The following is a 27,817-nucleotide window of genomic DNA, read 5'->3' as shown; positions in this document are numbered from 1 at the left end:
AACATTTGTCATGTTCTCAGAGATCCAGTTAAGTAATATATAAATAATATATAAATTAAAAAATAAGAATAAATAAAAAAACAAAACTAATAAATAATAAAAAGAATAATTTAAAAAATGAGAAACAAAAAATTATTTGCCTCAAAATTATAATATAATATAATATAATATAATATAATATAATAACAGTATGCAATTAATATTAAAACAATACTGATAGTTTATTAGTTTTATTTACTCTATTCAGTTCAATTTGATTTTTGCCAAAAATATGGAAAAAAAAAAAACTACAGTTATTATAGTTAACTAAAACTATAAACATTTATATACATAAAAAAAAAAACAAACATAAACATAAAAATTAAAAAATTAACTGGAAAAAAAAAAAATGATTTCAGCTATTTGCCAATATAAAATTTCTCATGCTCTCAGAGATCCAGTTATGTGACACGGCATTGGTTGTGTGTGAAGTGACAGAGTCTGGTGTAAAACAACAGACATAGTGAATGAGCCACGGCTAACAGGGACTCAAGCGCATGAGAGCAGATGAAGGCAGACAGTGATGTGAGATGAGAGATGTGAGGCTGAGCAGCAGCAGCAGCCATCATGGGGCTCCGGGGCCAAATGGCCCTAAACTCTGAGGGGCTCCTGAGCTCAAACATTTACCTCAGCCGCTCCACGCTACACCCCAGAGGACCCAACAAACGCAGCCCTGGAAACCACCAGAGGCTCGCAGATCAAACCAAACAAAGACACACAGAGACAAAACAAAAAGAAAAAACACACAGCAAAGACAAAAAAGACGCAGACAAAACCCTCATGAACTGCCTTATTCAGACGCCAATTACAACTCACAAATCATTAGACATAAGCATTTTAACATTTAACCTGATTGGACTCTTGATTTTCTTGCACATTTCAAATTTCAACTGGATTAAATATAAATAAAAATAAGTAACGTTGATTAAAGTAATAAAAAAAGAAAGAAAGAAAGAAAGAAAGAAAGAAAGAAAGAAAGAAAGAAAGAAAATTAAATATACATAAAAATACATTGAAAATAAATTAAAATAAATAAATATTTGTAAAAAATTACATTTTTACAAGTAAATAAATAATTACTAATTAATTTCCCATTTCAATTACAATTTTGTTAACTACAAATAAAAATAAATAAAATAAATAATTGTTACAATTTAAAAATGTAAAACAAATTAATGAAAAATAGAGAAATAAAGAGTTAAAATAAATTTATAAATTTATAAATAATATTTAAAATAAATTTTAAATAATAAATATACAAAATACATTTAAAAAATAAATAAATAAATATGGTTTAAACAATTTTAATTAATTAATTAAAATAAATAAACATTTTATAAATAAATACAAATTAATTTCCAATTTCAATTCCAATTTTATTAATTCTAAATTAAAATAAACTTAATGTTACAATGTTACAAAAGTAATACATTAATTAAAAATGTAAAAAAAAAAAAATATATATATATATATATATATTTTTTTTTTAATTGTTACAATTTTAAAAAAGTAAAAAAGTAATTAAATAATTTAAAATAAATGAAAAATAAAGAAAACGATTTTTAAATAAATTTAAAATAACAATAATAAATACACATAGCCACAATTTAAAATAAATAAAATTAATTAATACAAGTACATTTAAAACATACATTATTAATAAATAAATAAATAAACAGTTTAAAAATCATTTAAATACATAAATTAAATAATTAAGAGTAAATGAATAAAAGTAAATTTTACAAATAAAAATAAATAAATACAAAAGAATTTCCAATTTCAACAATTATAAATAAAAATAAAATTAAACAAATGTTACAATTTAAAAATTGAAAAAATGTAAATAAAATAATATGAAAAATAAAGAAACTAAGTTTTTAAATAAATTTAAAATAACAATCATAAATATACATACATTTAAAATAAACAAAATAAATTAATAATTAAAAGTACATTTTAAAAAAACATAAATTAACTAATAAATAAATAAATATACATTAATGCATTTTAAATAACCAAGCAAATAAAAACACAAGCAAACATTAGTCTAGAAATGGACCAAGAAATGGTCTAGCAAACTCATGAAAAACAATTAGCATCTGAATAGGGCTTAAGTGTACACTTAAAGTAAAATAATTCAAGACAAGACTAAATCTGGTGTGTAACAGCAGTGATGGTTGCAGGTATGAATGCACTGGTGTTTGTTTACCTGTCAGGGCGGCGTCTCGTGTGACGTCCCACACCTGAATGCCCTTCGCAGACGCCACTGCGAGCAGACCTGAGGCCGTGGGGTGGAAGAGGACGATCTCCAGGCGTCCGTCTGCGGGGCTCAGAGTGACTTCAGCGTTACTGGGCTGATCCTGATCCGGATCACACACACGCCACAGCTTCACCTGAATCAACACAGACAGAACGACATTATTAAACACTGTACTGTGGCAGATCCTAAATCAATCTACTAAATCATCTAAACAATAAAATCATTTCTATACACTCTTTATAAAACCCCTAAACACAACAAGACATCAAAAGTGACCCTATTTACTGTCCTAAAAAAAAAATGTCCCTAGTCTAAAGGTGCACAAGTCATCAGTGTTAAAAAAAAATATGCATATGTATATGTACATGTATAAACCAATAATATTACAGCCTACTTTTTAAGGTCAAATTAAAATAAATGAAATCAAAATTCCACCTACATAATTTCACTTAATATTGTTTCATTCAGGAATACATCACATTACAATAAATAAATAATTTAATTAATTAATTAAAGAAATTAAGTAATAATAATGATACTACTACTACTACTACTACTACTACTACTACTAATAATAATAGTTATTATTATTATTATTAAATTAATAAATAAATTTACTTTTTGCATCATCAGAAATTCATCACATTACAAAAAAATGATGGTTAAATAAATAAATAAATAAATAAATAAATAAATTACTTTTTGTATCATGCAGAAATTCATCACATTACAAAAATTAATGTTTTAATAAAGAAAAAAAATACAATTATTTTATTGTTGTGTCATTCAGTAATAAACCACATCACACAAATTACCGTTTTAATAAATAAATAAATAAAATTATTTTACTTTATCGACCATTCAGGAATTTATCAAATTACAAAAATTTAAGTTTAAATAAATAAATAAATAAATTATTTTACTTATTGTATGATTCAGAAATACATCACAATAAAGAAACTGAAGTTGTAAAAAATAAATAAATAAAATTATTTTACTTTTTCTACCATTCAAAATGTATCATATTGCAAAAATTACATTTTAAATAAATAAATAAATAAATAGATAAATAAATGAATGAATAAATACATTTACTTACTGTATCATAGAAAAAAGTTTTAATAAATAAATGTAATTATCACATTACAAAATTTAAAGCTTAAATAAATAAATTTTACGTATTGTTTCATACATCACATTACAGAAATAAAAGTTTTAATAATAAATTAATTAAATAATTTGACTCATTGTTTCATTTAGAAATACATCACATCACAAAAAGTAATGTTTTAGTATGTTAAGTAAAAGAAAGAAAGAAAGAAAGAAAGAAAGAGAAAGAAAGAGGCAGAAAGAAAAGAGGAAGAAACAAAGGACCAAGAAAAAGCAAGCAAGAAAGAAAGCACGGGATGTTTAAGTAGTTTTCATTTTTTACGTGATTTTCTGATGTCAGAAGCAGCTAATACCAACTTACAGCAGTTCAACTGGAGTATTAATAAATGTTACCATGGTATTTTGGCAGAAGTTGTGGTTACTACAGGAAACGTCCCAAACTGAGCATCTTTCACTGTGTCTCCTGTGTGAACTGACTGCTAAAGCGACGCTCACTGAGTGAAACGAGCGCTGGCGCAGATGTCAGGTGGAGGCCAGATGTGCTGGAATATGAAGGCGTCACATGTGTTTGTCTCTTCATTCTGCTGAGCTTACAAATGTCAGAAAGGAAAACCTGACCTGAGCGACAGCAGCATCTGCCGACCTCCTCAACATCTGCACAGCCTGATACAGCTGCTAAAAACACTATTTATAGATAGTGATATAAGCTCACCTCCAGATAAACCTGACTCTGTGTGTGTGTGTGTGTGTGTGTGTGTGTGCGAGTGTTGTTACGCTGAACAAACAAAACAGCTCCACAGATCAGCAGATCAGCAGATGTCATTAATAAACACACACTGCTCACCACTGACGGCCAATGATGCACATTCTTAAAGAATGAACTAAGAACAAACATTTCAAGTACAAAAAGCCTTACAAATCAAACTGAACCTGTGCATCTGTAAACACTTACAACTGAAGGTTAAATGGGTAACCACAAAAACTAAAATCTGCTTCACTCACATAATTTAATTCTCATTCTACTAAATAAATAAATATACAAACAAATACATACAAGTCTATTGATGTCATGAATTTGAAATACATCTACAAATATGTTTAAATAAAATAGATTTCAAATAAATAAATAACTAATGAACTAAATAGAAATTCATTATATTGATTTAATTTATTTAATTATAAATACACTGCTTTAAAGCAAATACATAAAAGAAACAAAGTTTCATTAATGTACTTAATTTATTAAAACTAGAATTTAAATAAAAATAAAAATTAAAGTATACATTTACAATATTTAAAATTTTAAAACAAACAATATGAATTTAAAACAAAAATTATTCTATTGATTTATTGATTTATTGATTTCTATTGATTTAATAAATAAATAAACCAATAGTTTTAAAATAAATCTAAATCTCAATTTATTTATTAGTTAAAAAATAAAAATACATAAATGCAAAAACAAATATGAATTTAAAAGCAAAAACCTAAACACAAAATTTAAAATACATTTACATGAATACATTTTATGATTTTAACTACATTTTAAAAAATAATAACTACATAGAAATTAATTATATTGACTGAATTTAATTATAAGTAAATTGCTTTAAAGCAAATACATAAAAAGAAACAAACAGCTGTAAAATAATCTAAAAATTTAATTTAATAAATAAACTATTTATTTATTAAAACTGTATAATTACATTAAAAAAAAATTTTTTTAAGAAATAATGACTTTTAAAACAAAAATAAATAAAATTTTATTTATTTCATTCATTTAAAATACATTTAAAGATACATTAAAATTAATAAAAGATTAAATTATTTTGTATTAAAACAGGAGAAATTCAAATAAAAAAATATAAATGTAAAAATATCAAAAATAAATTAAAACAAATATGGATTAAAAAAAATACAAAAAAATTCTGATTATTTGATTCATGTAAAATACATTTAAAGATAATTTAAATTTAAATATAATTTAATTTAATTATAAATAAATTGTTTTAAAACAAATAGCTGTCAAGTAGTTTTAAAAAAATTATTAATTCATTTTTTAAAACTAAAAAAATTAAAATACAACAATCTAAATTATTTTATAACGAATTTAATTTAAGAATTTAAAAAAATAAATAAATACTAATACTAAATTGTACTGATTTAATTGATTTAAAATACATTTAAAGATAAACTTAAATAAAATAAATCGATTTAAAATAAAAAAATTACTTAACTAGTTTTAACTAATAGTTTAATAGATTTAATTATAAAAAACTGCTTTAACTGCACTTTAAAATAATTCTAAAAACAGATTAAATTTATTTATTTATTAACTAGAACAAATTAAAAATATAAATGTAAAAATATCTAAAATTTTCTAAAAAAAAAAATAATAATAATAATAATAATAATAATAATAATAATAATAATATACACTGAAAAACAAAAAATAAAATAGATTTAAAAAATAAATCAAACAAAATTGATTTTTAGTTTTTCATTTTTTTTTATTTAATTATAAATAAATTGCTTTAAAACTAATAAAACAGAAACCGCTTTAAAATAATTCTAAAAACACATTAAATTAATTAATTTATTTATTAACTAGAACAAATTAAAAATAAAAATATAAATGTAAAAATATCTAACATTTTCTAACAGAAAAAAAAAAATAAAATAATAATAATAATAATAATAATAATATACATTTAAAAACAAAAATAAATAAATAAAAATAAAAAATAAATCAAACAAAACTGATTTTAAGTTGTTCATTTTTCTCCGTCGAAGATAAGAAATTAAAGGTAACGTGCTTACATAATGCATGATATCCTATATGATATACTACACATTCTGGTTTATCATTTTATTAAGAATGAGGCATCAGATTTCAGATTCACCCGTCCCTAACGTGGTTATTTATCTTACATGTCACTCAAAGAGTCTCCTCCTACTGAAGTGGTCAGTTTTTGCTCAGAATAAGCTATAGTTGATTGTGACTCACCGTCTCATCAGCCGAACAGGTCGCCAGCAGATAGTCATCAAAGGGCGAGAAGTCCAGGTCGGTCATGAGGTCTGGGATGGGAAGATCAGAAAGAGAATTGGGACAAACTCATATAGGTCGCATGCATTTGGGTTTATTTTTAGTGAACTGTGAGTCCCTGACATTCGTCTGAGACGGCGAGAAGCAGGACACAGCATCAGGACTGTGCTTTTCATCTTCATCAACATCAATTTTTACTCCAAATGAAGTTAAATGAGCCAAGTGTGTTAATATCTCACCAGCATGGCATGAAATCTGGGTCACGGTCCACTTCCCGTCAGATGCGGCGTTCACAGACGACAAGCCAACCATCCCACCTCCTCCAGAGACAGAACAAACACCGTTACATCTAAAAGCACTGCTTACAAAACGCAAAACAGACTGGTTTTCCTGGTGTTTAATCTGATCGGGTGTGTGTTTAGTGTGTAAATGTTATCAGAGGTGCTCTGATGTTCAGTGGTGATAGCGAAGGACGGCGTTCATACCAGCCTGATCTGTGTTGAAGGCCACCAGACTGCAGCTGGATTTGATGTGGTTGCCCTGAGAAGAGAAGGAACCTCCTCGAACATTTGCAATCCAGCCCTGCACAGAAAAACAGGAGTATTGGTAAATCAAGTGGGATCTTAAAATGAAGATAAAACCTGATGATGAGAAATATTCATCAAATCTACATGTCATCTCTAAACATCTCACTTACATCACTAAATAATAAAATCATAAAATGTACAAATAAAATAATTAATTTTAAAATAAAAACACTAAACAATAAAATCATAAACATGTCAAATTAAAATAGCTAATTAAAAAAATAATAAAAAATTTAATTACTAAAATTAAAATTAAAATTAATTAAAATTAAAATTAGTAAAAAATAATTAAAATGAGTAAAGTTAGGTAATTTAAAAAAACATTAATGAAAAAATTTAAAATGAAAAGAAACCATTTCAAAATAAAAAACAAAATAAGTCATTTTAAAATAAACTTAAAATCAAAAACATAAAATGTCAAAATAAAATAAGTAAATTTAAAGTAAAAACTAAATATTTAAATCATTAAAATGACATTTAAAATTATGAAATTGTAAAATTAGGTCACTTAAAATATAAACTTTTAAATTAAAATGATAAAAATTGTAATATTTTAAAATAAACTTACTAAAAATTAAAATCCTAAAAAAGGAAATTTAAATAAACTGATAAATTAAAATCTGTCATTTTTAAAATAAATAAATCACTAAAAAATAAAATCATACAAATCTCAAATTAAAATAACAAATTTTAAAATGAAAATATACTAAAAACGGAAAATTACAAAATTGTAAAATTAGGTCATTTTAAGATAAAAAAAAATAAATCATTATAAAATAAACTTACAAAAAAAATCTAAATCATAACATGTTAAAATAAAATAAGTAAATTTAAAATTAAAATAATAAATAAAAACAAAAACATATTTTTACAATAATCTTACTAATAAACTGAATCATAAAAAAAAATCATAAAAATTTAAAAATAAACTGATAAATTAAAAGCTGTCATTTTTAAAATAAATAAAAACACTAAAAAATAAAATCATAAAAATCTCAACTTAAAATAACTCATTTTAAAATAAAAAATACTAAATATGAAAAATGAGGTAATTTAAAATAAAAATGTACTAAAAATTAAAGTTATACAAATGTAAAATTAAAATAAACCATTTTAAAATAAAATATTAAATAAATTATTTTAAAATAAACTCACTAATAATCAAAATCATGAAATGTTCAAATAAAATAAGTAAATTTAAAGTAAAACTAAAAAAGTACAAAAATTAAAAAGCAAAAAATCATTAAGAACATTTAAAAATAAATTTTAAAATAAAAACAATAAAATTATTTTATTTTAAATAAACTTACTAATAATCTGAATCTTCAAACTAAGACTTTAGACTTTAGACTAAAAATTAAAATCATAAATATAAAACCAAAATAATGAAAATATAACAAAAATAAAGCATAATGTAAAATCTAAATAAATTACTTTTAAAATAAACCTTATTTTAATAATAAAATGAGTAATTATTTAAAATAAAAAAATATTAAAATATATCACTAAAAGTAAAGCATACAGTAAAATATTAAATAACTACATTTGTTTTGCTAAGCAGAACAAAATGTTATTGTTATTAGAAATAGTCTGTTCTAACTACTCAAATTAAGATGAATATAAATTGAAACTAGATCAACAAAATCAAAAAAAAAAAAAAAAAAAATTAAAAAAAAACCCAGCACATTACTAAATTACTAAAACTAAAATAAATATAACTAAATGCTAAACATAAATATTAAAAACAATAAAAAAAATGACAGGCACATAACAAAATGAATAAAACTTCAACTAAAGTAAACATAAATTAAGGCTGAATATATAAACAAAAAAAACTGTCAAAGGCACATAAAATTACTCAAATTGAACTAAATATAAATTGAAGCTAAATTTAAATTCGAGATGTTGACAAAAGATGGAACTGATTACTGAAGTGAATCAAACCAGCTGATGCCTCGCAACTGAACATCTGACATCATCACAAACAGGAAAGAGGAAACGGATAGAAACACAGCACTTTCTCTTGCCAACAGTGCAAAACACACACACACAGAGATGGGCCTTTCAGAAGCAGCACACACACACTTGAGGAAATGCAGAAGAGCAGCTGAACAGTTTCAAATCCTTCCAGAATGTCAACAAGAAACAACACGCAGAGAACGAACGTGTTCGAGCAACTGCTGTAGAATAACCATCACAATCTACAGAATCTGGACCAGACAGAAAACAGTCTGTGAGGAAACCTAAAACACACGCGTCCCAATGCATTCAGCCGTAGGAAACAGATGCATACACTGGTTTGAGCTCTTCGGCCCGTGCTGCATTACAGAGAATCACGTTCACACCTACACCATGAGCGACAAGCCACTGCATTACGAGACAAGATATAAATAAAAGATAAAAATAAGGCTTTCTAGTTTCTTGGAAGCACAAAGGATGGCCACTTGAAACCTTAAACCTGAAATCCAGACCCAAACCATCCAAAACCACTTCTAACAAAGCACACAGAGCAAATATAAATTCCAACTGGAGTCAAAAAGTTTGAAACAAGTTTTTTTTTTTTGATGTTTTGACATAAACTTACTAAATATCTAAATCATAAAATGTTAAATAAAAATTATTTTTGAAGTAAAAACTACTAAAAATTAATTTATTAAAAATGTACTGAAAATTAAAATAATAAAAAGGAAAATTAAATAAAAAGAAAAATTAAAATCAGTCATTTTTAACATAAAGAAAATTAAAAATAAAAAAAATTAAAAATGTCACATTATAATAACTAAATTTTTAAATATTTATTTTAAATAAAAATATACTAAAAATGAAAACTTACAAAACTGTTAAATTAGGTCATTTTAAATTGTAAAACTACAAATATTTTAAATTGTAAAACTACAAATAAAAAAAATAAAACACATAAAAGCTTAAAATAATTAAAATAAATTTACTAAAAGCAAAATCATAAAAGTTAAATTAAAACAAGCAAATTTAAAGTGAAAACTTACTAAAAATTAAAATATATATAATATATTTACAAATAAAAACAACAAAATTAGTATTTTTAAATAAACTTACTAATAATCTGAATCATGAAATGTTAAATGAAAACTATGTGATTTTGTAAATTAAAACTTACTAAAAATTAAAATCATATTTTTATAAATCATAAACAGAACTAAAATAATGAAAATATAACAAAAAAATACAGCATAATGTAAAATTTTAATAAATTACTACTTTTAAATTCTTACTAAAAAAATCATAATGCAGAAATAAAATGAGTAATTATTAAAAATAAAATTATTAAAATATAACACTAAAAATAAAGCAAAGTAAAATAGCAAATAACTAATTTGAACTTTTTTTGCTAAACAAAAAACACAATGTTATTTTTAAACAAAACCATTAAAATAGACAAAGCGTGACAAACAATAAATGTTTAATTCTAAAACTACTAAAAATTAAAATCATATTTTTATAAATCATAAACATAAAACTAAAATAATGAAAATATAATGAAAAAATACAGCATAATGTAAAATTAATAAATTACTACTTTTAAATTCTTACTAAAAAAATCATAATGCAGAAATAAAATGAGTAATTATTAAAAATAAAATTATTAAAATATAACACTAAAAATAAAGCAAAGTAAAATTACTCAATTTAGATAAATATCAATTAAAGCTACATATAAAAACTAATAAAAATAACAAAAAGCATATTACTAAATCAGTAAATGAATGCTAAACAAGTCTCTTCTGCTCACCGAAGCTGCATTTATTTGAATAAAAATGCAGTAAAAGTAGTAATATTGTGAAATATTATTACAATTTAAAATAATCGTTTTCTATTTTAATATATTTTAAAATGTAATTTATTTCTGTGATCAAAGCTGAATTTTCAGCATCATTACTCCAGTCTTCAGTGTCACATGATCCTTCAGAAATAATTCTGTTTTGCTGATAAGACACATTTATGATCATTATCAATGCTGAAAACAGCTGTGCCACTCATATTTTTATGAAAATTGTTACTGTATATAGTTTTCAGGTTTGTTTGATTAATGGAAAGTTAAAAAGAACAGCATTTATTTAAAATCAAAATCTTTTTCAACATTACAAATGTATTTACTCTCATTTTTGATCCCTGTAATGCTTCCTTGCTGAATAAGTGTTTAATTTTTTCTTTTTAAAAACCCTCCATCCTGACCTGATCTCACCTTACGCTTACGACAGCATTGCTCAGCGTTTTACATCCAGACACTCAGCTTAACTTCTGTCACAATTTTACCACAAACTGACATTTAATGCCACCAGATTTGTGCTGTGAAACTCGTCTGTCAATCTTTAACAGTGTGTTACAGTCCTGTCATGTGACGTGCACACGATGTGCTTCTCCAAGACAGAATTAAGACATCCGGTAGACATGAGGACCTTAGCTTGGACCAATAGCAACAGTGAAATAATATATGCTATAATAATGCTCACTGAGATCCAAATCCCTGCCACAGGCGCTTTCAACCTATTACTGTAACATCAATCCATTTAAACATTCAGTCTTAAAGGGACAGCTCACCCAAAATGAAAATTACTCCACGAATCACTCACCCTCAAGCTATCCTAGGTGTATATGACTTTCTTCTTCAAGAAGAAAACAATCTGAGTTATATTAAAAAATGAGGATGAGTAAAAGACAGCCTTTTAATTTTTGGGTGAACTGTCCCTTTAAAGACACTGCAATTCTTATAATAAATAATCAGTTAGCCACTGTGCAAAGTCGACACTTCCTGAAGCAAAACCAATGACAATTAGTGTTAAATCTCTGATAAATATATAATATATCATATACATAAATACATTGTTATGTGGTCTATAACTAATGCATTCACACACATGCTTCAGTATCTTTAGGGTGGCTGTATGTGTGTACATGAACACATACACACATGATCACGTAAAGCTCAGGTATGTGAAGCATTCACACCTAACGCCTGTGAACCTCAGGCTGTTATTTAACAACACCACATATGACGACAAGAAACACGATCTGAGGCACGATCTCATTGTACTGTATCACTGCAGAGCACTCCATCTGATTTGAATATGCAAAGTTATAGTTTTATCACTGAAAAACTATGCGGCCTGGTGAAAAAGAGCTAAGATAACAAACGAATGTGCAGAAGGACATTATTAAAATTATTAAAATAATGAATAATTATCTAAATTATCTAATAAAAATACTCTAATCTACTTGTCAAGAAAGTAAAACAATAAAAATTAAACAAATTAATTATTAAAATGCACCATTTGTCTTGGAATCCAGAAAATTTGTCATGGAAAAATAAATAGAAATTATTGCTAAAAATAAATTTTAAAAGACAAAAATGACACAAGTGCATAAAATTACTAAAACATAAATTAAAATAAATATAAATTAAGGCTAAATAAGTATAAAAATGTATTAAAGTACACACAAATTACAATAAGCATACACAAAATTATTAAAACTAAAATAAAATTAAAATAATACCAATTAAGGCTAAATATATATTTTTAAAAAAGTAAAAGTGACAAAGTACATAAGAAAATTAAAGCAATTAATAATAAAATAAACCAAAAGATAAATATTCTAACGCACTGTCAAACAATAAAAACAATACATAATTAAACAAATTAATCATTAAAATGCACTATTTGTCTTGGAATGCTGAAAATTTGTCATGGGATATTGCATTTTTGTAAAATTAATAAATATATTGTTGCTAAATATGATTTCTTTATAAACAAAACTGACAAAAGCACAAAAGTACTAAACCTAAACTAAAATAAATACAAATTAAGGCTAAAGAAGTCTAAAAACTATATAAGAAGGCTAAAGACTATATAAAAATGTCAAAAGCACAAAATTAAAGTAAAATAATAAAAATTAGGGCTAAAATATAAATATTTTGAAAACGTTAAAATGACAAAAACACATAAAAATTACCAAAACAAACTAAAATAAATATTTTAAAAAGTTCTTGGAAAACAAGGTTTAGAAACTAATTTTCTATATTTTTTTTATTATGTAAGTTATTATAATATAATTTAGGTTAAAATAACTTGTACAGCCCATCTGATTTTATACTGAAACATTAAATTAATTTTATTTAATTGTATTTTATTTTTAAGGTTTTACTATAATCTTTTTTTGAAGTTGAAGTAATTTCTCTAATTTTCTGGTTTTAATTTTTGGTTATTTAAGCTAGTATAATACAATTCAGGTTGAAATAACTTCTGATTTCCTGAATCTGATTGTATACTAAAAATTTGTTTTATTTTATTTTATTTATTTATATTTAGGTTTTATTATGATCTTTTAAGTTGAAGTAGGTATTTTTTTAATGTTGCTCATAAGGTGTAATTCAAAAATTAAGTCAAAAGAGACATTTGTGATGTTTTATTATGCAAAAAAAATTATTAAAATGATCCAAAATGTATTTGACTACAGTATTTATTGATTTTACAATATTTATTGATTTAATTTCATTATTTTAATTACTTACAAATAAATCAGAAAATTTAACTTTTGTTTTACGCAATTATTAATTAAATTATTTCATATTGAGGTCTTTAGCCTCTAGTTATCAAAGTGCATAAGTGCATTCAATTTCTTTAATTTTTAGCATTTCTCCCACATTTTCTTAATGACCTACTTGTTTGTCATGTGAATTTATTGTACGCTTTTATGTCATTCGTTTACCATCTTCCAATCAAACATGCAAAATACAGACCAGATCAAAGCGAAACAGTCTCAAGTTCAAACAACCCCAATGCAACTGTATTCAACGCATCCTCATAACAAATTCATCACGTAACGACAGCATCACATCACACACATTCATATGCATCCAACGGTTTATGACCGTGCATACTGAAGTACATGAAGCTTGACATCTGTTTAGTTGAGGATGGAGGAAGTTGGACATCCTCAGTGTATCTGCAGCGCTGCTTCAGCTCGGAGCCCCAAACACAAGACACACAATCACACACCGCACGCCTTCCAGCGGGATATGACGCGCGCTGCGGCTCTACTCACATCTTTCTTGGGGATTTTGGGAGTGGTGTTCTTATATTTGGACGTCTTGAAGCGATTCATGCTGAGCTGCTGGTCGCGCGTTTGAACCTTCCGGGTGTCTCGGTGTTGTGATCCTGTGCGTTTGAATGAGTGCGTTTATGTGACGCAGAGTCGGACGCTCGAGCGCAGATTTACAAGTCATAAACTCACAGCACAGGCGCTTCAGCAAATCACGCCGACTTATGGTATGTCCGAGAAACAAAAACGCGGTCGGGACTCGATCGGTATCCGTAGTTTCCGCCAACAGTTATAATACAGTTAGGCTACAGAGAAAAAATATACATATGTATATGTTCAGTATGTTTTTTACCCTCTTTGATAGAAATACCATACTACATTTGTTTTTTAAAAAAATATAAACATTATTAACAATATTTATACTATAGTAGGCTAACTATGGTAGTTTGGTCAAAAATAGTTTTTACGCAAAAATTAAAGTCTTTTTTACAGTGCAGTCCTAAACATTAATAAATATAATAAATACATTTTTCGAAAAATAAATGCTTATTTCTAAATATATAATATAATATAATATAATATAACATAACAATAATAAATAAACTTTGAATCAGCATTATTTTAATCTGAATAAGATATTATTGTAGCTTTATTCATATTTTGAATTTGTTTTATTTTTATATTTTCATTTTAGTTCGTTTTATTGATTTAGTTTTGTGTTTTGTTTTGTTAAATAAATGCATACATAGTTTTTATTTTATTTATTTTATTTTATTTCTTTTAATTTATGTCATTCAATTAAGTAAAATGAAAATGAGAAATATTGCCTTGGCAACTAGCCGAAATAAAATAAGTAAAATGTTTCTATATACATATTTTATTTTATTACAGTTCAAGTTTATTTCATTTGAAGCAACGAATAGATATAACATTTATTGGTAAATTTATTATTTGCAATTTTTTTCCCCTACATTTTTACAATTATTATTATTATTAGGCCTATTTTTATTTATTTATTTATTTATTTATTTATTTTCAGTTGAGAAAATAACCTTTCTTTTTGGCAACTAGCTAAAATAAAATAAATGTCTTTTTTTATGTATATTTTATTTTATTACAGTTCAAATTTATTATTTTATTTCAAGTAACGAATAATAATATGGGTGAATTTATTTATTTATTTATTTATTCAGATGAGACAATAACCTTTCTTTTCCTTTTGGCTACTAGACGAAATAAAATAATATTCATTTTTTTTAAACATATATTTTATTTTATTTTATTACAGTTCAAATTTATTTAATTTCAAGTAACTAATAAATACAATTTTTTTCTAAATAATAATTGTATTATTTACATTATTATTTTCATACATTTTTTAAATTATTATTATTATTATACCTATTATTAATATTACTGTTAGGCCTATTATTATTATTATTATTATTATTATTTTATTTACGTTTTTCAGTTGAGACAATAACCTTTTTTTGGAGAAATATCTCCAATGAGTCTAAAATGGTAGACATAATGTGTGAAATAATGTCTGCGGAGACAGCAAATAAGTCTTTTCTTGTTCATTTTTCTTTTCGTTAATTAGTCCAACTGAAAGTTATTAAAATCTGAATTACTCAAATTTCTTGAACATGCTTGCGTAGCACATTTTAATTATGCTGGCTTTGCATTGTATAGCGTATTTAACTATATTGTGTGTTTAATGTTAGGATACATTCCTCAACTTCAACTTCACTAGCCCGTCCACTTCACTTCAGCAGCCACACACGCGTTCATAAGGAATGGCTAAGCTTTTCAAGAATCTCACTCACTGCGCAGGCGTCTGCCTTTCGCACATGCGCTGTCGCTCTCGTGTCGGTGAGTGGCAAAGATGGCGTGTTCCGCGGCTCGCAGCTCCGCACGCTGGATCACAGTAATCGTGTCCTCCAGCCACAGACGGGCCTGCTCACCTCTCATCTCCAGCGCGGATGGAGCCTACAGGAGCCTCTCGACGCTGTCGGGCCGGCAGATGTGGACGACGCGCAGCGGGAGCGCTGGAGGAGCCGGGACTGCGGTGACATTGAAAGGCATGACAGGTGAGAAATAAAGGCCTGAGCATCAAACTACATACACACTACTGACTCTGATTAAAAACCTGTGTTAATAAATCAGGTCTGTTATAATCGATATGCATTCAGCTTTATATGCCAGATGACATGGTGATGTCACCGTCAAATGCCATCCATGCGTAGGCCAGAAAGCAAAACATAGTTATTGCATTCAACTCTATAATCAATACAAGCACACGTGATCACTTTGATCAAGAGCTACCTAATCAGTGCTGTGTAAGAATGAGTTTAGATCTGCTGAGAAATCACAGATCTGGTTTTGGCTGAATTTCCAGAAACTTCTCTGACCTTGTTGCAGCAGAAATTTATTGATTTCAACTCATTTAAGTTTGTTAGCTATATATATATATATATATATATATATGTATATATATATGTAATTGCTATTTTTAGTATTAGTATTTTATTATTTTATAATAAATTAATGATTTAATAATTATTATTATTATTCAGAATACTTTAATTAAGCAAAATTAAGGACAAATGTGACCCTGGACCACAAAACCAGTCTTAAGTCGCTGGAGTATATTTGTAGAAATAGCCAAAAATACATTGTATGGGTCAAAATTGTTGACTTTTCTTTTATGGCAAAAATCATTAGGAAATTAAGTAAAGATGGTCCATTAAGATTTTTTGTAAAATTCCTACTGTAAATATATCAAAACTTAATTTTTGATTAGTAATATACATTGTTAAGAACTTTATTTAGACAACTTTAAAGGCAATTTTCTCAATATTTTGATTTGTTTGCACCCTCAGATTCCAGGTTTTCAAATAGTTGCATCTCGACCAAATATTGTCATATTCTAACAAACCATACATCAATGGAAAGCTTATTTATTCAGCTTTCAGGTGATGTGTAAATATGGTGTTAGAATCGTTGCATAATTCCAAATAAATACATTACGATCCACAAATAAATGTAAAGCGATTGACAAAAACAAAGCATATTCACAAAATAAATAGAATGAAATCCACAAATAAATCATAGAGTTCCACAAACAAGAATTATATTCACAAGTAAAAAAATTAGAATTGCAAATAAAAAACATACTCACAAATATTTTTTTTATTTTACAAACACAACTTTGCCCGGCATTTATATGTGAATCGCGTACTGTGCATTTGTGGATCGCAGCGCATATTTGTGGATTGCTCTCTGTGCATTTGTAAATCGCTGCGCGTATTTGTGGATTTTGAAACATTTCAAGCGTCAAGACGCACACTGATCCACAAATGCATGGACTCCACCCACCTTCTACTTAAGCCAATCAGATACCGGCCACGTGGGGCTGACCAATCGTTGCATGTTCTCGCTCCAACCAATCACGTTTTGCCTTACAATCAGTGCGGGACCAGCAGTAATTCAGCACAATTAACCAGTCTCTTCAAAATGGACGACTAGGACAGTGGTGCTCATCACAGCATTATTGTACTAATATCTAAAATAAAACAAGTAATGTTATGTGTAATGTAATCAGTGTTTCATGTATCACTGAGTCAATGCGTGTTTTGACCGTGAGTGTGTTTAGCAAACTGGTATTCTACGGTGACCGGGAGGGGGGGTCTTCGGTTCACTTAGTTTTGTTGTGGCCACGACATATAAACTCGTCAGAACGTGATAATATAACACAGCCACGAGATATTAATTTGTGGGAACGTGATATTACATCGTGGCCACGAGAACGTTTTGTCGAGGTAACGACATACTTATGCCACGACTTACGTTGAGGGAACGACATATTTGTGGCCACGAGTTTATTGCATAAACAAACATAATTTCTTTTATTGTTTTATAATATAAATTATTATATTGCACGCAATGTAAACAGCATTCATATTAAGTTTATAATGAATAAACGTTACCAAAGGAGTCTAAATAACATAGGCATACAAGAAAACATTTTTACCCATCCTTCAATCGTCTTCAAAATATTCGTATATTATTATTAGGCCATTATTATCACCATCATCTTTATCAACATCATTATTATTAGCCTATTATTATATTTTCCCTTCATTTCGATCTTACATAACGTTATTATTAATAATAATAATAAGAAGAAGAAGAAGAAGAAGAAGAAGAAGAATATACAAATATTAAATTAAATGTTTCATGTTAGTAAAAATGTTTTAAACAACTCTGATAATCCCAGGTTGCTATGGTCACGAAGGTTTGTTTATGCATGAGAAAAATATGCCGTTCCCTCATCATAATAAGACGTGGCCACGAAAAATGGATGTCGTTCCCTCAACATAGCATCTCGAGGCCACGACATCCTTTTACCTCGACAAAACGATCTTGTGGCCACGACATAATATGACGTTCCCACAAATTAATATCTCGTGGCTGTGTTATATTATCACGTTCTGACGAGTTTATATGTCGTGGCCACAACAAAACTAAGTGAACCGAAGACCCCCCCTCCCGGTCACCGTAGAATACCAGTTTGCTAAACACACTCACGGTCAAAACACGCATGAAACACTGATTACATTACACATAACAGTACTTGTTTTATTTTAGATATTATTACAATAATGCTGTGATGAGCACCACTGTCCTAGTCGTCCATTTTGAAGAGACTGGTTAATTGTCCTGAATTACGGCTGGTCCCGCACTGATTGTAAGGCAAAACGTGATTGGTTGGAGCGAGAACATGCAACGATTGGTCAGCCCCACGTGGCCGGTATCTGATTGGCTTAAGTAGAAGGTGGGTGGAGTCCATGCATTTGTGGATCAGTGTGCGTCTTGACGCTGAAATGTTTCAAAATCCACAAAATGTTACAAATCAAAATCCACAAATATGCGCTGCGATCCACAAATGCACAGTACGCGATTCACATATAAATGCCGGGCAAAGTTGTGTTTGTAAAATAAAAAAAATATTTGTGAGTATGTTTTTTATTTGCAATTCTATTTTTTTTTTACTTGTGAATATAATTCATGTTTGTGGAACTCTAAGATTTATTTGTGGATTTCATTCTATTTATTTTGTGAATATGCTTTGTTTTTGTCAGTCGCTTTACATTTATTGTGGATCATAATGTATTTATTTGGAATTATGCAACGATTCTAACACCATATGTAAATCTCAATTTTGAAAAATTGACGCTTACGACTGGTTTTGTGATCCAGGGTCACAAATAAAATTACATTTTCAAATATATGTAAGTTGGTCAGCTCGACTTTTTACCAAAATTGTTTTGCTAATATAATTCTCCACTATATATGCTGTTTACTTTATTTTTAAATATATTATATTAAAATGTAATGTAATCGCTATATTTCATATAAGCAATTTAATTATTTTATAATAAATAAGCAAATACTTTAATGTTTTAGAAGAAGAATTATTAAAATAATAATGTTAATTTGCCATGGTTAATTCTTTGAAAACAACCCATATATTTTTGATTAATTAATAAATTAATATGAATTAATTAATTCATTCATTCATTGGGACAGACTTCAACAGTTAAATTTCGAAACATTTTTCTAAAGCAAATTCTGAGTGCACTTTTATATTGTATATTGTTTTTTTTTTTTTGTTCTTGTTGTTTTTTTTTTGTTTTTTTTTTTAAACAATTTGTGGGTTGTTTAATGTTGGGAAACATTAATAAATTCCTCAAAAGTGCAGTACAGTAGTCAACATTTGAAGTGGATCAAAACCTTTCATCAAAGTTGTCCTAAAACCAAAACAATATCCCTTCTTGTCTTAGGAAAACTTTGTGGAACATTTTTGATCCACTTCAAATGCTGACTACTGTATATCAGTTTTATAAGGAGTTTTAAGGGTTCTGTCATATTTGCGCTGTAGTTGCTGCACTTTATATTACTGTAATAAACCCATAAGTATAACCCATAGTAAATATGTTGTTCATAGTTGTAACAATAGTATTGTATGTTACAGCGGTGAGCCCTTCTCCTCACGTCATCTGTAAGATGTCCTTCCACACCAGCTCTCCTGCTAGAAAACAGGATTTCTACCAGATCTTAGGAGTTCCACGCACAGCCACACAGAAGGAGATTAAGAAAGCTTATTACCAGGTAAGACAAGACTCCTGACTAGTGTGTGTTTGATTTCTTCTTGTAAATAGACCAGGGCTAGTTGTCACAATAGCTGTATTTTATTTAGCAACTACGTTTTGAGTCAAAGGTGAGTGTAGTTGCATAAAAACTAGCAGTGGTGTTTAATTTACTTAAAAATAAAACATTAAATAGAAAAAAAAATTCTGTATAATATATTCATATAAATTACATTATACTCATATTTTATGGTAGTTATTAATCTATTATTGTTTGAAATATTATCTAATTTTTTTTAATTTTTGAAATAACTTTATTTGTTTGCTGGTATTACCAATCTACATTTTGGCTTTTATTATTATTATTATTATTATTACTACTATTATTATTTTTAATCAGCATTTAAACTAAAGTTTTACATAATTAACAGCTGGAGTTGTTTGCTGGAGTAAAAAGTGTAATGACTAGTTCCAGTCTAATTTTTGGCATTTTACATTTTTGTTTCTGTTTTCCCCCCTGTTCAGATGGCAAAGAAGTATCATCCAGACACTAACAAAGAAGACCCTCAAGCGAAGGAGAAGTTTGCACAGTTGGCTGAGGCCTATGAGGTCTGAAGCGTTTCCTCTGTTAAAGCTTGTTGTTGGTATGAGTGTGTGTCTGGCAGGAATAATGAGTTTGCATTACACTGTTTTGTCCTCAGGTGCTCAGTGACGAGGTGAAGAGGAAACAGTATGACACGTACGGCTCCGCCGGGTTTGACGCGGGTCAGGCCGGCGCGGGACATCAGCAGTACTGGGGCAGAGGGAGCAGCATCGATCCAGAGGAGCTTTTCCGCAAGATCTTTGGCGAGTTTTCTGGAGCTCGAGGATTTGGGGATTTCAACGCCATCTTCGATCAGCCACAAGAGGTCAGATATGGTCTCTTCTGGAGAGTTCTAGTGGATTTTGATTGAACTGTGAAGGAAGCCAATATGATTTGAGCATGGTGTTGATATTTTTGTGTTCAGTATACATTTGTAAATCAGGGCCCTATGAAATCAGCTTTATCTTTCCCAAATTTCATTTTTATTTTTTATTTTCCACATTCAGTTTAATTTTTTTCCCCCCAAATTTTGCTTTATTTTTTCCAAAATTAATTTTTGTTTGTTTGTTTTTTGTTTTGCTTTTCCACCCAAATTTTATTTAAATTCCCCCCAATATTGCTTTATTTTCTCCCAAATTCAGTCTTTTTTTTCCTTCAAATTTAGTTTATTTCCCCAATTTCTCGTTGTTATCATTTTTGCAAATTAATTTTTTTGTTAAAATTTTGTTTTGCTTTTTTCCCCCAAATGTAATTAACTTTAATTTTCCGCCAGTAGCACTTTATTTTTCCTAAATTCAGCTTGTTTTATTCTACCAAAAAATGTAGTGATAACCCCCCCCCCCTACAATTTCTAGTTTTTTCCCCCAAATTCATTTTTTGTTTGTTTGTTTTTGCTTTTTTCCCTCCAATATTTAATTTATTTTTATGCCAATGTCACTTTATTTTTTTCCTCTAATTTAGTTTTTTTCCCTCAAATTTAATTTAATTTTTTTCTCAGATTTCGCCTTTTCTCACAAATTTAGTGTATTTTTTTCTCCCCAATTGTGCGGTTTTTTTTGTTTTATTTTTTTTTTTTACCAATTTTTTTTTTGTTGTTGTTGTTTAGTTTTGTTTTGTTTTTCCCCCAGATTAAATTAAAATTTTCCCCAGTATCACTTTTTTTTTTCCAAAATTCAGGGGTTTTTTTGTTTGTTGTTTACAAATTTAATTTTAGATTTTCCAAAATGTATTTTCTGCTTTATTTATTTTTTTACAAATTCCATTCATTCATTCATTCATTCATTCATTCATTCTTTTTTTTTATTTTCACCAACCCCCCAAAAATAAAAAATCTGTGATTTACTTTATTTATTTTTTTAAAACTTTACAAATGAATTAGTCCTTTAAAATGCAGTTAAATTTAAATATAAGCAGTAATTTATGATAAAATGTGTGAAAATATAATACATATAATAAAAAACAATTTTTATGAATATTTCTTTGAGAAGTAGACATAGGTAACAGTAATATATTATTAATTAATGTACAATATATTAATAGCATTTCATAATAATTCGTAAATTTGAATTTTTATTTTAGCTGATTGTCCTTAAGAAATAAGTTACATTTACATTTTCAACTCACATTTGTATGCCTAGATTCTGTGATTCCGCATGCATTTTTCATATCATAAAAATCACTAGTCCTAGACGATCATTAAACTCTCTGTTGTGTTTGCTAACAGTATGTGATGGAGCTCACGTTCGCTCAGGCTGCCAAAGGAGTAAATAAAGAGATCACGGTTAACATTGAGGACATGTGTCAGCGCTGTGGCGGCAAAGGGCATGAGCCTGGATCTAAAGTCCAGCACTGCGGCAACTGCAACGGGACCGGCATGGTAAGTGACGCCCTTGAGCGCATCAGTTCATTTTATTTGCTCTTCAATAACTCAACATCTGTTGTTTGTACCTGTAGGAGACAGTGAACACAGGGCCTTTCGTGATGAGGTCCACCTGCCGGCGCTGTGGCGGGAGGGGCTCCGTCATCACATCGCCCTGTACGGCATGTCGAGGAACGGGACAGACCAAACAGAGGAGGACCGTCATGGTGCCTGTTCCTGCTGGTGAGTTAGCTGGTTGTCTGTAGTAAAGAGAGACTGGTTTCAGTGAATGGATGGAGTTTTGAGGTTTTGTTTACGGTGTTTAGGAATCGAGGATGGGCAGACGGTCCGAATGCCTGTGGGGAAGAAAGAGATCTTCATTACGTTCAGAGTGAGTACATCAGCACTGTTTTGGGTTTTAAAAGCATGTGTCACATGGTTACATTTAAGATAGCAGAATCAAGCCTTCTACCTGTAGTACATAAGAGTGTATTTTGGTACAGTCGTGTCCAAAAGTCCATCCTGAAAATTATATATATGTGACCCTGGAGCACAAAACCAGTCTTAAGTAGCACAGGGGTATTTGTAGCAAAAGCCAATAACACATTGTATGAATCAAAATGATAGATTTTTCTTTAATGCAATAAATCATTAGGATATCAAGTAAAGATCATGTTCCATGAAGATATTTAGTAAATTTCCTATCGGAAATGTATCAAAACTTAATTTTTGATTAGTAATTGCCAAGAACTTAATTTGGACAACTTTAAAGGTGATTTTCTCAATATTTAGAATTTTTTTTTTTTTGTTTGTTTGTTTGTTTGTTGCACCCTCAGATTCCAGATTTTCAAATAGTTGTATCTCGGCCAAATACTGTCCTATTGTAATAAACCATACACCAATGGAAAGCTTATTTATTCATCTCAATTAAAAAAAAACGTATGACTTATGACTTTTGTGGACCAGGGTCACATATATCACATTTTCTGTGCTGTTTGCTTGTATATTTGATGCTAATTGTCTGTGTTGTTGCTTTTAGGTCCAGAAGAGTCCGATCTTCAGGAGAGACGGTGCTGACATCCACTCTGATGTCATGATCTCTGTGGCTCAGGCCATACTGGGTGGCACGGTCAGAGCACAAGGACTCTACGAGACCGTCAATCTCTCGGTGGGACATTTTAATGACGTTAATTTGACCATATTACAGAAATAGTTTGTCAAAAAATTAAATGTTGAAAATGTACTCACCCAAAGGCCATCCAAGATGTAGATGAATTTGTTTCTTCATCATATTTGCATATGTAGCATTACATCATTTGCTCATCAGCGGATCCTCTGCAGTGAATGGGTGCCGTCAGAATGAGAGTCCAAACATCTGATAAAAACATCACAATAATCCACAAGAAATCCACACCACTCCAGTCCATCAGTTAATGTCTTGTGAAGTGTAAAGCTGTGTGTTTGTAAGAAACAAATCAATTATTAAGATGTTTTTAACATCAAACCATTGCTTTTGGCTAAAAGTCCTTTATCTATAATATTGCTTTCCCTGGTGAAAAAGTTGTCTTGTCTGAATCAGTAGAGAAATATGCACAGATCAAGCACTGTATACAAGAGAAAACAGTCCAAAATAAATATGTTGGTGGATTTTGATACGAGAGGATAACACGAGATGGACTTTTTTCACTGGAGGAAGTGTTATGAAATATGGACTTGTATTTTGGCCAAAGCAAATGTCTTAAAGTACTTGTTTCTTACAAACATGCCGCTTTTCACTTCACAAGATGTTAATTAATGGACTAGAGTGGTGTGGAGAACTTGTGGACTATTGTGTTGTTTTTATAAGCTAACTTTCATTCTGACGGCACCCATTTACTGCAGAGCAAGTGATGCAATGCTCAATTTCCCCAAATCTGTTTACATACATAAACTCATCTACATCTTGGATGGCCTGAGGGTGAGTACATTTTCATCATATTTTAATTTTAAGATGAACTATTTCCTTTAACCTGGATCTTAATGTGCATGTAAACATAGTTACTCATTCAGTGAATGTTCTTGTAGATCCCAGCTGGAATCCAGGCCGACCAGAGGATCCGGCTCTCTGGTAAAGGTATTCCACGAGTCAGCGGCTACGGTTACGGTGACCACTATGTCCACGTCAAGATCAAAATCCCAAAGTAAGTCTTCTTAAATATGATACAAGGACTTGTGCTGCTGTGAAAACGATTGATCCATCCATTCATTTGTCTTCTGTCCAGGATGTTGACAGACCGACAACGAGCCCTTTTGATGAGTTACGCGGAGGACGAGGCCGATGTGGAGGGAACCGTCAATGGAGTGACCAGCACCACTGCAGGTACGGTCATCACTAGAGCAGAGCGGTAGTTTAGCCACATCTGCGGTAGAAATCTGAGGTGCTAATGTTAAAACCAGTACCTGTGTATGTCCAGGAGGGGGCAGTAATCAGACCGACACAGGGCATGAACAGAAAGACGAAGGCTTTTTCTCCAAATTAAAGAAAATGTTTAGCTCCTCCTGACAGCCACAAACCAGGTAGGATGATTTGTTTCAAGATAAAACCCCCTGAAATCCATTTTATTAATTCTGTGGATTGGAAAAACCTTGGAAAAGCACAATTAGCAAGGTTCAATATCTGTTTTGTGGCTGTTTGCGAGTCCAGTAGCTCCCAAAAAGTATATATTCTTTACATTTTTAGATAAAATGAACAGTAATAAGTGCATTAATGGTATGTAATCAGCTCTGAACTATGAACGGATTATCACATATTAGGGTCTGTGGCATTTCTAAGATGTATTGGCTCCTCAGATTCAATCTTGTTTGTTTGTCTTTTCAGGTAAAAGATCCACGGGAAACTAGGACTCTGTTACTAGTGGAGACTCAGAGTTGCTGTAAACCTAATGGACATTCAAGAGAAGGAAGCGAGTCTTCTGCTATAGACACGCACAGCATGGAGTTCATCATGAACGCTCCTCCGAAACGACAAACCGTGAAGATCTGTGGATGCAGCATTGACTTCTAAGAGAAGATCCCTCCGGATCCCAGAGGAATATGATTTACGCACATGTACCCGACTCACCCGAAACATTGTGATATCAGCCATAGCACCAACATGAGCTATAGATCTCGACTTTGGTCTGTAATTTTTACGTCAAAGATTTACGTAGTCAAGTCTTTCCTTTTCTGATCTTATGAAGCGATTCGCGAACAGATGGGAAATATTTACTTCAGTAACAATATCATTTCAGAATAATGAAGTCCAATGTTGATGATCTTTTTGTTGACACCTCACTGAACGTTACATCCTTCTGCTTGATTAGCAGTGTACATAGACAGCTGTTAATATTAAAATCATTTTAATGTGTTGTTGTAGACATAAATATGCAATAATGAATAAAATCTCTGTGTGACAACTGTACATGATGTTTTTGTTGTTGAATATGTTGAATGTATAACATATGCTTTGTGTATTTTAACCGTCTGATGGCATTAATCACAGAAAAGAAAGTGTTTTTACTTCCAAAAACAACACTGCAACATTTAAAATTTAAATTCGAACTATATGAAAAATGCAAGCTACCGAAAAACAAAAAATACATACATTGTCTTTTAAAATATGTGACCCTGGACCACAAGAACTAATCAGAGAGGTATTTTTTTAAACTGAGATTTATAAATAAGCTTATAATAAAAATAAACTAAATAAATAAGCTTTCCATTGATGTATGGTTTGTTAAGATAGGACAATATTTGGCTGAGATACAACTATTTGAAAATCTGGAATCTGAGGGTGCAAAAAATTAAATATTGAGAAAATCACCTTTAAAGTTGTCCAAATAAAGTTCTTAGCAATGCATATTACTGATCTAAAATTAAGATTTGATATTCATGGTAGGCAATTTATCAAATATCTTAATGAAACATGATCTTTACTTAATATCCTAATGATTTTGGGCATAAAAGAAAAATTTCTAATTTTGACCCATACAATGTAATGTTGGCTATTGCTACAAATATACCTGTGCTGCTTAAGACTGGTTTTGTGGTCCAGGGTCACATATTATTTTACAACTAATGTAAGGTTAACCAAATAACACGTTTAAACTTAATAGCAGTTTTTACATTTAAAATGACTAACAATATTATTATAAATCACTTTGTTTGGCAGCTATAGAAGAAAATTGTCAGTATTACTTTGGGCACCACTTTGTTGAATTTATATTTTAAATGCTTTATTATAACAAAACTATCCACGTGGAAGTAAGCCTATGGGTGAGACTTCTGATTCATTAGCCACAAATAAGGAGAAGAATAACAATGTGCAGTAAACGGTAAAACTGTTTGCACTACAAACCAGTGTTTGTAAGATAATACATTAAAATAATATGGTAAGACACACCAATTTGCAATATCAAGCAGCAAAATGCTGTTTTGTACAGCTAAAAATAGCGGGACGCGATGAGACCGGAAGCCAGACACATAAAATTTGCAAATGTCCGCGCCCGATCTTACAGAAAAATAAGGTGGATATATAAAGGTGGTAACAAGTTTAGTTGGCTTTTGGTCAGCCAAAGCAGACATTTCCTGGGTTGTACATTGTCAATTGGCATAAAAAATAATTTTAATTCATTCTTCGGTTTGTAAGAAATAACACAAAAACCTTGTTTACACCACTAATAGAAGCATATGTGGCAAGACGCCGAACTGGTAAATATTAAATATATCTGTCTTAAAAGTAAAGCCAAAAATACTTAAATTTATGCATTTAATATGAGGCTAGTTCATAAAATCACTTACTAACCTTATTTGTCCAAAGTTGTAGTTCCTTTCACGACCATTAAGTAACAGCTGGTACGAACAACGTAAACTATTTAAAAATGACCGTTGAGAACCTTTAATTTGAAAAGCGCGCGCGGTTTCCATGGGAGAAAAAAAAAGCGCGAGAGGTAGGCTAACATTTAGGCTTTTTTATTATAATATCTGTGATACAGTACTTAAAATACTTTTACCATGGATTTTGTGTGGAAATATTAACTCATGCTTTAGCAAAAAAATACAAGATGCACGTTTTAATTTCTAAATCT

General features: G+C 29.2%; 2 protein-coding genes across 4 annotated transcripts in view; one reads left to right on the top strand and one right to left on the bottom strand.

Annotated features, from left to right (window-relative positions):
• Positions 1-14,275, bottom strand: part of coro7 (coronin 7) — a 199,173-nt gene extending 184,898 nt beyond the window's left edge. For both annotated transcript variants that reach the window (XM_051100932.1, XM_051100919.1), the window contains exons 1-5: positions 14,123-14,275; positions 6,941-7,037; positions 6,695-6,775; positions 6,417-6,487; positions 2,249-2,432 (exon numbers count right to left, since the gene is read on the bottom strand). In XM_051100932.1, the coding sequence (XP_050956889.1) occupies positions 2,249-2,432; positions 6,417-6,487; positions 6,695-6,775; positions 6,941-7,037; positions 14,123-14,182 (493 nt within the window). In that variant the 5' untranslated portion in view covers positions 14,183-14,275. The remainder of the gene's footprint in view (positions 1-2,248; positions 2,433-6,416; positions 6,488-6,694; positions 6,776-6,940; positions 7,038-14,122) is intronic.
• A 1,677-nt stretch (positions 14,276-15,952) lies between these two features.
• Positions 15,953-26,151, top strand: dnaja3a (DnaJ heat shock protein family (Hsp40) member A3a). Of its 2 annotated transcripts, XM_051106742.1 has the most exons (12): positions 15,953-16,209; positions 20,157-20,293; positions 20,797-20,880; positions 20,973-21,179; positions 22,578-22,730; positions 22,808-22,955; positions 23,039-23,103; positions 23,752-23,880; positions 24,777-24,892; positions 24,974-25,071; positions 25,166-25,268; positions 25,570-26,151. In XM_051106742.1, the coding sequence occupies exons 1-11, from the start codon at positions 16,005-16,007 to the stop codon at positions 25,252-25,254; spliced, it is 1,431 nt and encodes a 476-aa protein (XP_050962699.1). In that variant the 5' UTR covers positions 15,953-16,004; the 3' UTR covers positions 25,255-25,268; positions 25,570-26,151. The 2 variants fall into 2 exon arrangements, with proteins under 2 accessions (XP_050962699.1, XP_050962700.1); XM_051106743.1 differs by lacking the exon at positions 25,166-25,268.
• The last annotated feature ends 1,666 nt before the right edge of the window (positions 26,152-27,817 follow it).

Source organism: Labeo rohita, chromosome 3, assembly GCF_022985175.1.
Source record: "Labeo rohita strain BAU-BD-2019 chromosome 3, IGBB_LRoh.1.0, whole genome shotgun sequence".
NCBI lineage: Eukaryota > Metazoa > Chordata > Actinopteri > Cypriniformes > Cyprinidae > Labeo > Labeo rohita.
This window is presented reverse-complemented; position numbering and strand designations above follow the sequence as displayed.